The sequence below is a fragment of the Ostrea edulis genome, chromosome 8, assembly GCF_947568905.1.
Source record: "Ostrea edulis chromosome 8, xbOstEdul1.1, whole genome shotgun sequence".
Taxonomy (NCBI): domain Eukaryota; kingdom Metazoa; phylum Mollusca; class Bivalvia; order Ostreida; family Ostreidae; genus Ostrea; species Ostrea edulis.
Window position 1 is genome coordinate 26,020,960 of NC_079171.1, and position 15,147 is coordinate 26,036,106.

The following is a 15,147-nucleotide window of genomic DNA, read 5'->3' on the forward strand; positions in this document are numbered from 1 at the left end:
GATTTCATTACATGTTTCCTTTGGTGTAATCCCCCTTATCTAGAACTAGACAAGCATGCTCGTGCAATATGCGAGTCAAGATCCGGTGTAAATAATAACAAAAGATAATCACACCCACAAACTGCCAATCTCCAGTTTGAAATACAAATTTAGCCCTGCTTCAGATTTTTGAGGCCAAAATTAAAACATCATGAGAATTTATATCTAAAATAGATATGACCAATATATGCACAGTTATGAGGGGAACAAACATACCCATTCGAAAATTTCAGTACAACAGCTTAATCTTTATTTTTGCAAAATAAGTGCTGCAATCTGAATGTTACCAGAAAATTCAAATATTCCACCATTTTCACCGATTGGCTGCTTTTATACCCAATTGCCGGCCTTTAAAACTTGTGACCTTGTGGTATTTGTTCCACCTGATGACATTGTGATTGTACCTATTGAGAAAGATGCTGCTTTCTTCAGTCAGAAGATGCTTCCAAAATTCCAAGAAGTTTACTTTGAGAAACTTTTACCTCACTTTGTTAATGAACTTAGCGGTGATCATGTTGAATAGAACTGTTTTTAAGAGCACCAATGTACATACTGTGTTGACTTATTATGATAAATTGATAATTGGAAGATTTATTTATTTCATTTTCAAATTCATGCAGTCAATGAAAGTTTAGGACAGAGGCCATTCATTGTCAAGGGCACATATTTAGGGTCATACATATTTCACATTTTTTTAACATTCAGTAACAATGATTCATGTACAATATTGCACTTCATTATTGCATTAACATTCCTAAGTTGACTTGAATAGAGAACCACAACCAGTGAAATTGGCCAAATGTCCACACACAAGCCAAATGTTTGGTAACATAGGGTACATAGAAATAGGGACAGTGTTGCTGAGAATTTCAAATTCCTTAATTTTTCTCACAGCTCTTTCAACATGCACACGAACAGTAGCTATGTTTCGGGATTCCTTCAGTTGCTCTTCAGTGAACTGATCCTGTCCTTGAAAAACCATGGCATAATCAATGTCGCACCACGGTTTATCACATCTGCTTCGATATCAAAACCCCTATTTGCCATGAGTCCATCCCCTTCCTCCAGTAAGTCTAAGATACCACTGTGTCTAATAATCTTTTTATCTGAGCAACGTCCAGCATTTAAGATAGATGTGAACGAGATCTGACCACTTGGAGTTATAGCTATAAGACCTTTGGCTGTGTCGTGATGTTTGTACGATGAAAATGTTTCACGTTGACAATCTGCGGCTGAGGGTTGCTCAATGAAAATCTCCGTACAATCAACTATGGCACGAGTAGAAGAATAGTCTTTGAAAAAAGGCGGCATTGTCCTTTTCACATGTTCTTTCGATGGCCAGATTGGTAGACATTTCAAACGATCAAACAAGAATAATATCCAAGTGTTGACTATTTTGATAATATGTCCCTCAGACAGGTTGTACAAATCCCCAATTATCTTCGGATGCAATCCCTTTCTTAGACGTACTGAAGTTAGAAATAGCTCTTCCATGGGCGATGATGATCTTGATGGACCACGCTTGTTGACCAGTGAGTATGGAGTTCCATTCGAAATATTGGTGGTTCCAACATAATATAAGTGTGCAGCTGGTAATAAAAAATTGAAAAAACAGTTCAAGGATGTATAGGATGCAAAACCAGTATAACATCTTATGTCCTTATCCGAGTTGCAAAATCTCAACAATGAAAACTTTTCTTTGTTCCTAAGATGGAGGTAGTTGCAGATTTGTGCGCTGTACATATGCTTTGTCTGGGGATGGCGTCTGATCGATTTCAGCCAAACTATCATCAGTACTTCCTGAAGTTTCCAAGATTTCAGATGTTTCATCATCAAGCACTGTTGCGGACTCCGGTATCTCTGGCTCTGATACTGGATTGGAATACGAATGCTCATCATGTACCACTAGTGACTCAATCCGTATAGATTCTGCTTTCAAGGGTGTCCTAGAAGGAATCGTTAACTGTTGTCTATATAGAACTCGACGGGTTGCTTTCTTTGCTATCGTCCAGTTGAATACAGAGGGAATACTGTCCTTTTTCAACTTCCTTAATTTTGTGTAAGAAGTTGCTGGTGCATAAGCATTCTTTTCAAAATGCAATGAACAAACTTGAGTTCCCTTGGTTATTTTAAATTCTGGACCAATGTAGGCTCTGGGAATTCACTTATGGCTTTGATTCTGTCATTACAAGTTTTTAGTCCATCTTCTCCGAAAATGTGACCCATATATTTAACTTCATTCATCTGTATTTTACACTTCTTGTTCAATTTTATTTTCTCATGACGCACTGCCTTTTGTCGCGCATTTTGAAGGATACTTTTCTCGGTGCATGAACAACTGGTGGAACAATTTTGTCGATATGAATATGATGTTTGCCTTTCATGCATCCTATGCCCTCAAACACATCTGAGAAATCTCGAAAAATTTCTTCTGCGGTCTTAGATTCACTTACTGTTTCAATAAGTTTCAGGATGTTCATTTCCTCACATGACGCTAATCCTATAATGGGATCCACGTTTCCAGGTACAACGTAAAACTGCAGCGCATAATATGTATTCTTGTGCTGTACTGTGCACCGAATTTTGCCATCTATGTTTAACTTAATTTATCGCACATGTTCTTTGGAATAATGTTACACTGAGCACCTGTGTCTATTTTGAACTTTACATTTGTATTTTCTACTTTCAGTGTCGTAGTCCACTTTCTTCGGGTGTCATGTGTATCTTCTACAGTTTCTATTCCGAATTCACTGTCGGAATCTGATTCTGGGTCAACTCCATGAATTTTCTTGCTTTTCGTCTTCTTAGATCGGCACATTTTTGCGTAGTGATTCGGTTTTCCGCATTCGTGACATGTTTGTCCGTAAGCTGGGCATTTTTTCAAAGCATGTGATTTTCCACATTTTTTACAATTCTGGATATGTTTTATTTCGGTTTATTTGTTGCTCCAAATTTCTTCCCACCTCTATTCTGAACTGCATCGATTTTTTGTTCCGTGGATTTTCATTCCGCAAATGTTTTCATTTGGTTGTCGGATGTTTCCGCCGCCCTGCAGATATCCATTGTTTTATCCAATGTGAGGTCGCATTCCCTCAGTAGTCTCCTCCTTACCGAGTCAATGGCGATTCCACAGACAATTCTGTCGTGAATTAAGGAATCATGTAAATCTCCAAATTCACACGATTTGGCTAGAATGCGTAATTCCGTCACATATGCATCTATTTTCTCACCGGGATTTTGACTCCGTCTGTTAAAGATGTGTCGTTCATACGCCACATTTTTCTTCGGATTGCAGTATGCGGTAAATTTCTCAATAATTTTGGCAAGTTCTTTCTCATCCCCTGCCTCTGCCCAGGTGAATGTAATATATATTTCAAGTGCATCAGGTCCTATGATGTGCAAAAAGGTGTTGGCCTGGATTTCTTCGCCTTTTTTACCTATTTCTGACGCAGACAAATAAATTTGAAACTGCTGCTGAAAACGTCTCCAATTTTCTTTTAAATTCCCATGCAAAGTCAATGCACTCTGTGGCTGAAGTCTTTGGGTCATTGTTAATCCGATAATTAATCCAGTTTTACTTATGTATTTAATACAGGCACTACAGAGCCGTTACGGTTTCACGAATGCTTTATTTACACTATGTACATGTTAATAGTAAGACAAGCAAACTCAGAATGAAATTAGAGTGCTAAGGCATGGCATTATCAATTTACAAGTATGAATGAAATATCAGCATTTTCCCAGGCTAAAACTGCAAGGCCAGCAAACATGTGTGGTCCCTAGTGGAAACACTTGTCAGATTCAACAAGAGGTACTGTGAGCAATGCTCACTAAGAATACCCCCCGCTTACCCCAATCTCCCAAAGGGTGTTGGTAATAGGTACAACTTCAGTATTATGATCCAAAAGGTATCTAGGAACACAGCATCTCCATGCGATGAAAAAAGCCATTAAAGAATTTAAATGGAAACCATATTGCTACTTCGATGTCCAGTGTGCATGACCTTTGACCCCAAAATTGATAGGGAACATCTTCATCCCATGGGTAGTCCATATGTATGATATGGTGACTGTAGGTGGAAAGGATAATGCTTTAGAGTCCGGAAACCATTGCGTCTACAGACGGACGGACAGACAGACGGACAACCCGATTCCAGTATTATTATCTATTACTATTATCAGAACGCGTTAACAAGTTTATTTACTTTAACGAGTTGTTAAGTCGTACAAGCATTGTGAATGGTGAGGTAATACGCTCTTCACTAGATAAAAGCACGCAATAATAAACGATAAATTTTTTTGAGACCACGCAATGAATTATAAACGATAAGTTTTGTTGAGAGCACGCAATAAATTGTAAACGATAAGTTGTTTTTAGAAGTGTAAAGTAAACTATATACACTTTCAATATTTCATATCAGATTGTTGAAGTCTACACCCATTCGGCATCGGTCACTTCTGAGACAGGGTGCATTTTGATATGCTGATTGAAATTAATTCTATGATATGGTGTTACTAAAAAAATTTACGAAGTGGGTGTTGCATGGAGAGAAAAAATGTATATGGTGTAAAGTGACAACGTGAAAATCAGAATAATTTCAGTACGGGTTGTTAATTTTATTTTTAGTTGTGAATTGTTAAGTCGTTCACATTCGATTCCGTTTGATGTAGAGATATAGTTAAGGTGATATGGCAGAAGGATGTGGCGTACCTTGTGATATCCGAGCAATTTTTTCATCAAAATGTTGACAGCCTATTGAAAACGGGACGTAATTTAGATAATGCATTGACGCGAAAACTATTCGCTAGAGCAAGCCATTATGAGGTGAATATTTACTTCCTCCTCGTGTGAGTGTATTAAATTATAAATGAAACAGATTCTCGCTTCAGAAGGAGTTCCTACTGCATGACACAGTCCCACATACACAGCTTCTGACAGAAGGGGAATGTGATCTATCTTGAAGTAATAAAACGTATAGCAAAGGTAACGAATCCATGTATTGATTGAATATTGTTTAACATTCCTCGAGATTGTTTCACTCTGTGGAGACATGGTCACCACTGCCGGTGAAAGGCTGCAAAATTAAGACCTATATTCGGCACTGGTGGCCAATGAGCAGGGAGGGATCTTTATCCAACCACACCTACTGTGACAGAGGGCCTTGGTTATTTGCAATCTCGTCCGAAGAGGCCTAAAAAATGTTTCCGATCACCCCCTTGAAATTGTTAGGGTCGGTAGGTAGGGATTTTTTTGTGACCATAAAATTCAAAGTATTTTCAACTTTTATATGAAGATCCCTGGGGATTATAATATTCCTATGTATCCATGTTAAATCCATGGAAATATTTATATACTTGTAGCTGCAAGATCACAAAGGGAGAAAATTTGCCAGCTGGTATGTAACAATAAAAACAAGCTAAAATAGGACATCAAATTCAGCCATTTTATATCAGCAGATATATCATATACAACAAAAGTATAAATTAAAACATCTGACAGTTTGGCAACAACTCATATTCACAGAGCATTGACAGGCTGTGTTTGTGTTTCAGGAGCAGGGTCAATTTTATTATTAATGGGCTCACACAAAACTTTAATAAATTTTACTCCATAGGAGATCATATTTCCTACTGTCGTGTTATAGTCGACAACCTCTGTACACGATGACTGGTATTTTCTGACAGCGTCCGAACGCGTAATTGTAGTTTTATACAACTTTTTTTCATCGATGTCCGACATTGGATGTATTTCATTTCTAATGTCAACGAAAGTGTCACTTAACACTAAAGAAGATCTTCTTCTCCGGGAAATGATCGCATATTCTACGCTGCACATTAAACAGAACACGTTGTGTTGCATGTCTAAACAATGACAAACGAAAGTATCCACTGCGCATGCTCACGCATATATAATTAGATCAGCGGTTTCTACTTTCCAGCGAATTCTAAAAAGAAACACTGGATATTTCAGCGCTGTTTTATTTCAGGACGCAAAAAAGATCGAGGGACTTAGATTTTTTATTTTCTTATGAACAAGACGGTTAATAATTCCCCCCCCCCCCCCCCCCCCCCCCAAGATTAGCAATACAAACTTTTGGGTCGGGGGGCCTGAAGGGCAATCGGTCGGGTGACCGAAAATACAACATTTTTGTTTACGCCAGAACCACTCCATTTAGATTTAGTCGCCTCTTACGACAGGTATGGGATACTGAGGACCTATTTATTCCAACACGAATCTCCACAATTTAGAGACGGCTTTCTTCCAGTTAAAATAGGAAAACGGTAAGGGGAGTCACTTCTGAAGTCTTGTGTATAACATTCCTTATTCACAAAATTTAATGCCTCCGTTTAAATTTCCTTATGATGTATGTTAATATGCAGACAGAGATGATCAGAAGAACTGAAATTAAGATAGAAGTATTAAACTATCTCAACGATGGAAGAGGGGGTGTGTAAATATGGAAAAAAAATGTGCAAACAAAACAAGTTACCTAGAACAGTAGTTAAGGTGTAGACCAAAATCTGCCAAGTATCATCTTCAATGGAACTGTTTCGAGTTGCAGATTGGGATGGAGTTATCTGAGAAGTTGCAGTCATTGATGAAGTTGTCCTGATGGTTGAAGCCGCAGTCTCAGTTGACTTCATCAAAGGTGTTGAAATTTCATTCTCAGGTCGAACTTTGGTGAAATCCTCCACCTATAATTTTTTTAAAAAGTGTTCATGAAAATATATAATGCTTAAATATATTTGTTTTGATGTATTATCAAACGAATATCAAATTGGGGTGGGTGGATAGACCGAGTCTTTATGATGTAAAAGTACAGTAGATGAAATATTTCTATTTTCCGATTTCTATGAATCTTACTTACACATTTTATTTTGTTGACGTACACAGCGACCAGTGGTGGGGCGATGATAGATGTACAAGGGATATCCCCTTGTTGCACTTCGATCTTTACAAGATCTCCCACAAAGTGTGCTGGAACTAGGAGTGTAGCATCATTGGTCATCTTCTCCATGATCAGAATTTCTTGCTTCAGGGGGGTGCTGACATGGAACGTTATGTTAGCTTTTCAGTAGGAGATTTACGTTTCATGGATTCATTCCAATTCATGACTAGCTCCCTGGAAACACTGGTGAACAATTTAGCCGGCGAAGGACTTTCTCACTTCAAACAGTTCACTAATATTTTCAAGACCAAAGACAGTCAAATTTTTATTAAGAAAAAATGTCTACTGTTATGATTATATAGACAGGTACGAGCGATTTGAAGAAACAGTTGCCACCTAAAGAAGCGTTTTACAACCGTCTCAAAAAAGAGCACATTTCGGTGGAAGATTATGCGCACGTTCAATCAGTGTGGCAGAAATTCAACATGAAAACCTTAGGGGACTTGCACGACCATTACGTGTTGACCGATGTGCTCTTATTAGCTGACGTCTTCGAGCGCTTTCGCGATATGACTAAATTTCTACAAGCTGGATGTCTGTCATTATTTTACATTTCCCGGACTTGCTTGGAATGCCGCTTTAAAAATGACGGGTGTTTCCCTAGACCTCATCACGGATCCTCTCATGTATAATTTTTTTGAACTCGGATTACGCGGTGGAGTGTCCATGATTTGCAAAAAATTCAGCAAGGCAAATCATCCAGATTTAGAAGATTACGACCCTTCCAAACCCATAAAACATTTGATGTACTTAAACGCAAATAATTTGTATGGTGGAGTCATGCGTTTCCCTCTCCCCATTGGATTTATGCACTGGTTGGATGACAGTGAAAAGAATCATTTTGATGTTTTACAAATCTCTGCAGACAGTCGGATGGGGTATACTTTAGAGGTTGATTTGGAGTACCCAGCAGAACTACATAATGACCACAACTGTTATCCCCTCGCCCCTGAACATAAAGTCGTGCAAGATGAAGAACTTTCCCCGTACAGCCAAGACCTATGGGAAGAATTACATGCAACAGATGGGCTTAACTGCCAAAAACGAGGCAAAACATCCAAATTAATCCCCACGTTAGAAGATAAGAAACACTACGTACTCCATTATAGAAATTTGCAGCTATATTTATCTTTGGGAATGAAAATTGCTCAGGTTCATCGAATTTTAAAATTTAGACAAGAACCCTGGCTGATGACTTACATTGACTTCAATTCTAACAAGAGAAAGCAAGCTAAGAACGATTTTGAGAAGGATTTTTTCAAATTAATGAACAATGCCGTTTTTGGAAAAACCATGGAAAATTTAAGAAATCGTGTGAATATTAATTTAGTTCACACGGAAAGAAAACTGAAAAAATTATGCGCCAAACCCTCTTTCGATCGATTCAAGATTTTCAACGAAGACTTAGTGGGAGTGGAAAACAAAAAAGTCAAACTCCTCCTGAACAAACCTGTCTATATTGGCCAAAGCATAAATTCGTAGCAGCAGTTAAACACTGACCTGCAGCGGATTAGGATGAAATAGGAAAGGGGAGGGGGTATGTATTCCTTATTACACCTGGAAAGACTTAATCCTAATATATATATGCAAAACATTTGAGTTCCATCTGCCTAAATGTTGAACGAAACTCTCTGAATAGCCTAATTGTGCAGCATGTGTTGCTGCACCTATTCGAAAACTGTGTCCTTTATATCGCTTGGGATCAAGCAATTGCTTTTGAAAGTTTATTACTGACATATGAATAAGTGACTAGGGTGCCATTGATAAACTGGAAAAGGGGGCCTGAAGCATGGGGAAATACTGCTTTATACCTATGAAGATAATGCACTGGACAAAAATGAGAATTTGGACTGGCTTGAATAGATATAGTGATGGGTTCATTTTTCGTTTGTGATTTATGATGTCTAAGAACATTTTGAAGAGTTGAAGGATTGCACTCATCTCCAGAGAAAGTAATGTCCTGTACTTGAAGTACTTTATCCTTATCAGCTAGGGTTTTTGAGATAACTTCCCCTAAGCGTAAAAAAGCATTAAAACATAAAAGAAAAAGAGTTTGCAAAAGGACCCGATTTAACGCTTGTGGAACAGTAAAGACTATTGCAGCCAAACTTTTGTGCATTATATTTTTTGTTATTGGTAATCTAACATCCTGAGAGGGTTAGTAGCATGTGACAACCTTTCAGTAATTTACGAACAATAAAAGTTAGAGTTGGATCAGGCATATTTACAATTTTGTGTACATAACGTAATGCTGATATATGCGAAGCAATGCTACTAGAACTGTACTGTTTTTCAAACAGAAAACCAATGAAGTTACAAATGTTTATGGTAAGTAATGGTAGAGACACTGGATCATTTCTGTAAGTGAGGAAAAGATCCCAAGAATTTCTATATGAAGATCGTGCAGAGGGGGATAAAGCTGCCACCAGGATCGAACAAGTGGCTGAGGTCAAACTGTAATAGCTGTGAAGGAATGACCGTTGCTTGTTGTTCTAAGAATGGCGCTACCTCCCTCGCATTCATATCGATGGAATCTACTTCAATACCATAAATAGTAATGCATGTCACTTGCCAGAAGGTTATTTCCATATTCATTGGAATGTTAATTCTGCCACTAAGGCCAAAAAGTTCTCCAAATCATTTTTGCATTTTTCCGAGTTGGGGGGGGGGTCCAATGAAGAAGAAAAATCATCCAACATATGAGACATGCCCGCAGCATTCAGTTTGTTCAACATTACCCATTGAAGAGCTCTACTTAACTGCTCGAATATTTGACAAGAGCTGCTAGCCCCCATAGGCAAACATCGTTCATAATAAAATTGACCTTGCCATGTAAATCCCAAAAGGTGATAATCACCAGGGCTCACTGGTATAATACGAAAAGCATCCTTAATATCAGATTTAGCCATAAGACAACCTTCCCCAAACTGACGTACAAGTGAAACTACAGTGTCAACTGAATCATAATGAACTTCCGAAAATCTTTAGGAATGTTTGAATTTACTGAATCCTGGGATGGAAAAGAAAGATCATGAATGATCCGAAATTTGTTTGGTTCAGATTTAGGAACCACCCCTAGAGGAGAAGTCTTAAAATGTATTAATGGCAGCTGCGGAAATGGGCCTGAAATTCTTTATCTATTTAAGCCCGAATTAATGTAGTCTTCAACAAATTCTGGGTGTTCATGGGTTGATTTGTGATTGTGAGGAAGGTGAATGGAAGGAGTTTTTACACATCCTAATCGAAAACCAGATGTTAAGCCTGAAACTAGAAAATTTAATTGTTGTTTGTCATAACCTTCTAATTCATTTTTGAGACTTACTGGGTTTACTGGTGTTCGAAGGGCCATTGTCAGTTCTGATTGAGGAGGTGGAGTTAGACCGTATGCTTGTGCACTGTAATTGTGGGTGGGGACCGTTACAGTCTTGGCAGGTATGGGAAAATTTACACGGGTGGGATATACACTTTTGCCCTTTGTTATATGCAAAGCAATATCTGGGACGAAAGGGCTGACGTTTTCCAAAACTCCCTTGCGATTTGTTTGGAGACCTAATCCCCATAGATGCTGCCTTTAACCTTAATTCTGTTACTACTCTTTCCCATGGTAATAGAGATGTCTCTCTTATTCTCTTAAATGACTCATCATAATTCCTCCAAGCTTGATCACCATGGAGCTTGCTTATTTCACGAATTTGATACATGTATTTTAACAGATTGCTTGCCTCTTGAGGGAATTTTTGCAAATATATGTTGATAAATATCAGAGAAGGATCTGTCCACTGATGGATTGTAATTGGGCTTTTATTTGTTGATGCTTGTTGAAGTTCAATTTTACCAGATTTTACCATAATGGAAAGGGGCTCTTCAGTTGAGTTGGGTAAAAGCAATTCCAAGTCAACAAATTGCCTGCTGGCTCACCTGTGAAAACATTGTTCAGAAGGACTCCAAGTGCAGAAGCTTGGACCATGGCACTAGCTTGTAGAGTACCATCAGTAGAACTTGAATTTGTTGCAGGTTCAGTAGCCCACTGGTGGATTCTGGTTCTGTGACAAGATTGGTAGGTGCTGTTACTCCCTCTTGACTTACCAGGTTTGCCTCAGCAAGTCTAGTTTCACTGGCTGGCACTGTTGGTTGTTCGAGAATGTGTTTTGCCAGTAAAGCATAGTCAATGTTCGGCATTGCACTCTGTGTCACGGTGTCTTGCTCTTGATGGGTTGTTTGTTTTCGCCTTTTTCTTGCGTTCATGGCAACAGGGGAGTTGGACTGCTCTCCCACCGGGGAATCGCCTTTCCTATTTCTTTTCTTTGGTGGCATTGTTCCTGAGGAAAAGATAATAAGGAATAACATCAACTGTAACAGACTAGGAAACTTTTCACAACAATGCAAGCTAGATAAATCTATACCAAGAACCATAAAGAATGTGTAAATTCTACATATAGATAAAATGGTCATTTCAAGAGATGACACAATACTGACACAGTTTTATGAGAAAATTTTGACTTACATGTACATGTACATTAAAACAAAAACAGAGCACATCCCACAAATATGTTCCAGTGACAAATAGCTCTACCTACTATTACATGTTGAAATCATCCTAAGAACCTATAAGAAAACTTTGACCAGAGTACCTTGACTCCTTAATAAAAAAAACATGTTCAAATTAGACCAAATATTTAGGTTAATTGTCTCCAACCAAACTGGGTAACTCTGACCCACACCAACACGTAAGTAACAGAGTAACTCTGACTCCTAATTGCATGTTGCAATTCTAACAACAAGGATAACTCTTATCCCCAAATATCTGGGTAAATCTGACCCACACAAACATGTAAAATAACAGTAACTCCAAATCCCAATACATCTTGAAACATGTAAATAACAGTAGCTCAGACTCCTAATACATGTTGAAACTCGCAAACTAAGAGGGTAACTCTGATCCCCAAATTAACTCTGACCTACCACACATGTAAATAACAAAGTTACTTATGACTCCTAATACATTCAAATCAATCATTCATTGGATAAACTGATTAACACGGACCTATAAATATAAGGCAACATTAAATGCCTTACTTTACATATCAGATGTATACATAGGGCCATAACAACATACGTTGACTACTAGATATTCTATTATCTGTTTTGATTATGTGTAGAATCAAGTGTTTGTTTCCTACATAGCTACTCTGAAAAATATGTCTGTACATCTCTATAACTTGCTTCAATGAGTACAGTATGAATTTCAATGTAATAGTGTATATGTGCACTACCAAAGTGAAATTAAAATTGTCTAGATGTCCGAAATTTTGAACAAATGTAAGGCAAACATTATCATGATTATAGATTATACTGGCTTTATAAGTTTTGAAAGCAGTATTACCGCATTCCTGATACTGCGGCGATATGTTCGCATGGGCTCGTCCTCGTCGGGGGTACAGAGCAGATGGACACCATCTGGGCCGAGATAATGTAGGTCATTCCAAAACCCTCTATGTCTCCAGTAATGGATACTACACAGGGGGTCACTTAGCTGTTTCAAATGTTTATTCGTCTCTATCACCGTGATATTGAAGTATCTACATGACGCAAATTGCATGCGGCGAATCAACTGGCCAATGATGACTAATCTGACCCCGACTCCATCACAAAGATATTGTGTGATTGAAATTATATCCTCAGCTAATTTCTTACTGTTCGTAGTTGCAGCAATATCATTCTCGCCGATTTGCAAAAACACAATATCAGGGACAATGTCAAAACATAGAAGTTCGGAGCTCGAATCACATCTCCTCGATTTCAGTCCTCCTTTGCCTCTGAAAGTGATATTGAATGTACCTGGATCCAAATCCACATTTTCAGTCCCTGTCCGCGCACAATACGGTATGAGGAACAAGACGTGAATATTTTTTGTTGGCACAACGACTTTGCCAAAAAAAAAAACCCCCAGTAGAATTTGTCCATGTACTTTTTCAAACAAGCACTTGGACAAAGACGTAGATAAACTGCGAAAAAATGGTTCTATCGAAGTTACGCACTGTTACATATAGGCCTATGGCATATGATTTCCGTTCTTCTCTCAATTTCAATACACACTCTCAACAACTGACCTTCACCTTGTAACAACATATAGGCAGAACTTTGCTAGCAGTGTCTACCAACTGGTAGTTTAAAAAAAGAAATTTAAAGATAAAAGATAATTGAACTTTCAATTATAAATAATAAAATATAATATTTCCCAACTTTGAATTGAATTATAATGCTTTCATTTTTTTAAGGAACGCGTACGTGTTTACAACAACATCACACCGCGCTCCCACTTCCTAAGTAACAATGTACGTGTAGATAACAAAATAATGATTAATAAAATTGCTTGAATAAAATAATTTAAAAGTATTGTGATTTTCATAATAAGTTTGATCATTATTATTATTTTCGAAATGCACCCGTGACAGTAGGCCTAGTTGTCAATGATACATAATCGTATCATAATTTAGGCCTATGTAAAACTTGTACGGTACCAATTTTGATGCACCAGATGCGGATTTAGACAAATAATGTCTCTTCAGTGATGCTCAACCGAAATGTTTGAAATCCGAAATAACTGAAGTTTTAGAGCTAAATATAGCCAAAAATTCTACAAAAATAAATTTAATAATAATTTAACTGTTTATTTTAGAAAAACAACAACGCTAATTACAGTTGTTTACAGAAATGGCATTACCAAATTGTGTTTAGACAGTGATACCATGGAAACATTTACTCGCAAATTTATGCAGATTTCATACTCGCTTTCCTTGCTATATTTGGGTCGCTATTTGTATGCACTGGTGGCTAAAAGATATAAGACTCGGGGAAATTTGTCAACATCGAAATAAATGTTATCGATGGTAAATAAATTAGGCCCCTAAACCCCGAGTTTTTAAATATATCTAACACTACTTTTACAAGTTGATCGACGAAGGTCGCATATGATGTCACTGTATCACGTGACTACCTATCTAATTAACTAGGTTTTTTTGAAATCGGGGCTTAGATTTAAGTCCGTATTGTGGCTAATTATCGCAATACTTCAGCGAACGAACTATTACAATAAATTTCTATAAGCATAAGGAAGACAAAATGTATATAATTCTGTATACTTTGAAAACACGAGATGTGTCCTTTAAGATGTACGTGGCCTTCGTGAAACAGTCGGCCGTCAACGGCAGCTACGAGGGAAATCCTTTCAACTTTCAAAACCTCAATCTGTCCGAAATCGTCGTGACCGTCAACGGAGAACCCACGCCCGTCCGCCCCCTGAAAATGGACTTTGGCGACGATGGAAATTACGTCACCGCACTCTGGCGACGATGGAAATTACGTCACCGCACTCTGTAACCTGTATCAAGCTTCCGAAAAATGGTACAAGGACGACGGCCTGATCATCGACCGCGACCAGTTTTCCAAAGGCTATGCCATTTATGCCTTCGACCTTGACCCCAACGACTTGGACGAGGGGTATATAAACCTGGTCCATCAGGCCAACGTCGGAGTGTACGCTCGATTCGCCTCGCCCACTGCATAGACCGTGAGTGCCCCGGCCTTCCGTGAATATCCGGGGTTGTTCCTCGTCGATCAAGCCAGAGATACGACTGATGTAGACATGGATACGGTTCAGGTACTACATCTGGCAGAGACGTTGCCGGGGTTGAAACTTAACTTTCGAGGGGTGTTTGCCTCCGACACACTGTCTGCACGTGTTCGACAGTTTCCGTCGGCTTTCGTCTGCAACACGGACCCCACCGACAAGAAGGGGACGCATTGGGTCGCTCACTGGTTAGACAACGCCGACGAATGTGAATTTTACGACAGTTTCGGAAGATTGCCAGAAGAGTACGAAGATCGTCTGAGACTTTATCGATCGCAACGCCCTTCTCTGTCTCTACAACGACGTGCAAGTACAACCGTCATTTGATTCGGCAAAAATTACAGGAGTCATGGAACTTTTGTGCTTTAACTTTTTTGCGGCGGTGGGGGACATGGCTACGTGTAGCAAATCTTGTATTCATGACAGGGCATAAAAATACTGTCAAAGTTCAAGTTGCAGCCAGGCATAAGAAAAACAATAAATATCTAATTTTCAAGAGTACCTTTCAAACGAAAATGATAACTGATTG

At 38.5% G+C, this 15,147-nt stretch overlaps 1 protein-coding gene and 1 pseudogene across 1 annotated transcript; both read right to left on the bottom strand.

The window, feature by feature from the left end:
• Window positions 1-10,293: 10,293 nt before the first annotated feature.
• Window positions 10,294-11,302, bottom strand: LOC125661295 (uncharacterized; annotated as a pseudogene).
• Window positions 11,303-12,335: 1,033 nt separating this feature from the next.
• Window positions 12,336-15,011, bottom strand: LOC125662986 (uncharacterized). The gene is made up of 2 exons (XM_048895319.2): window positions 14,933-15,011; window positions 12,336-12,925 (listed from the first exon to the last, which is right to left on the bottom strand). Exons 1-2 carry the CDS (start codon window positions 15,009-15,011, stop codon window positions 12,336-12,338), a joined length of 669 nt encoding a protein of 222 aa, XP_048751276.2.
• Window positions 15,012-15,147: the final 136 nt, after the last annotated feature.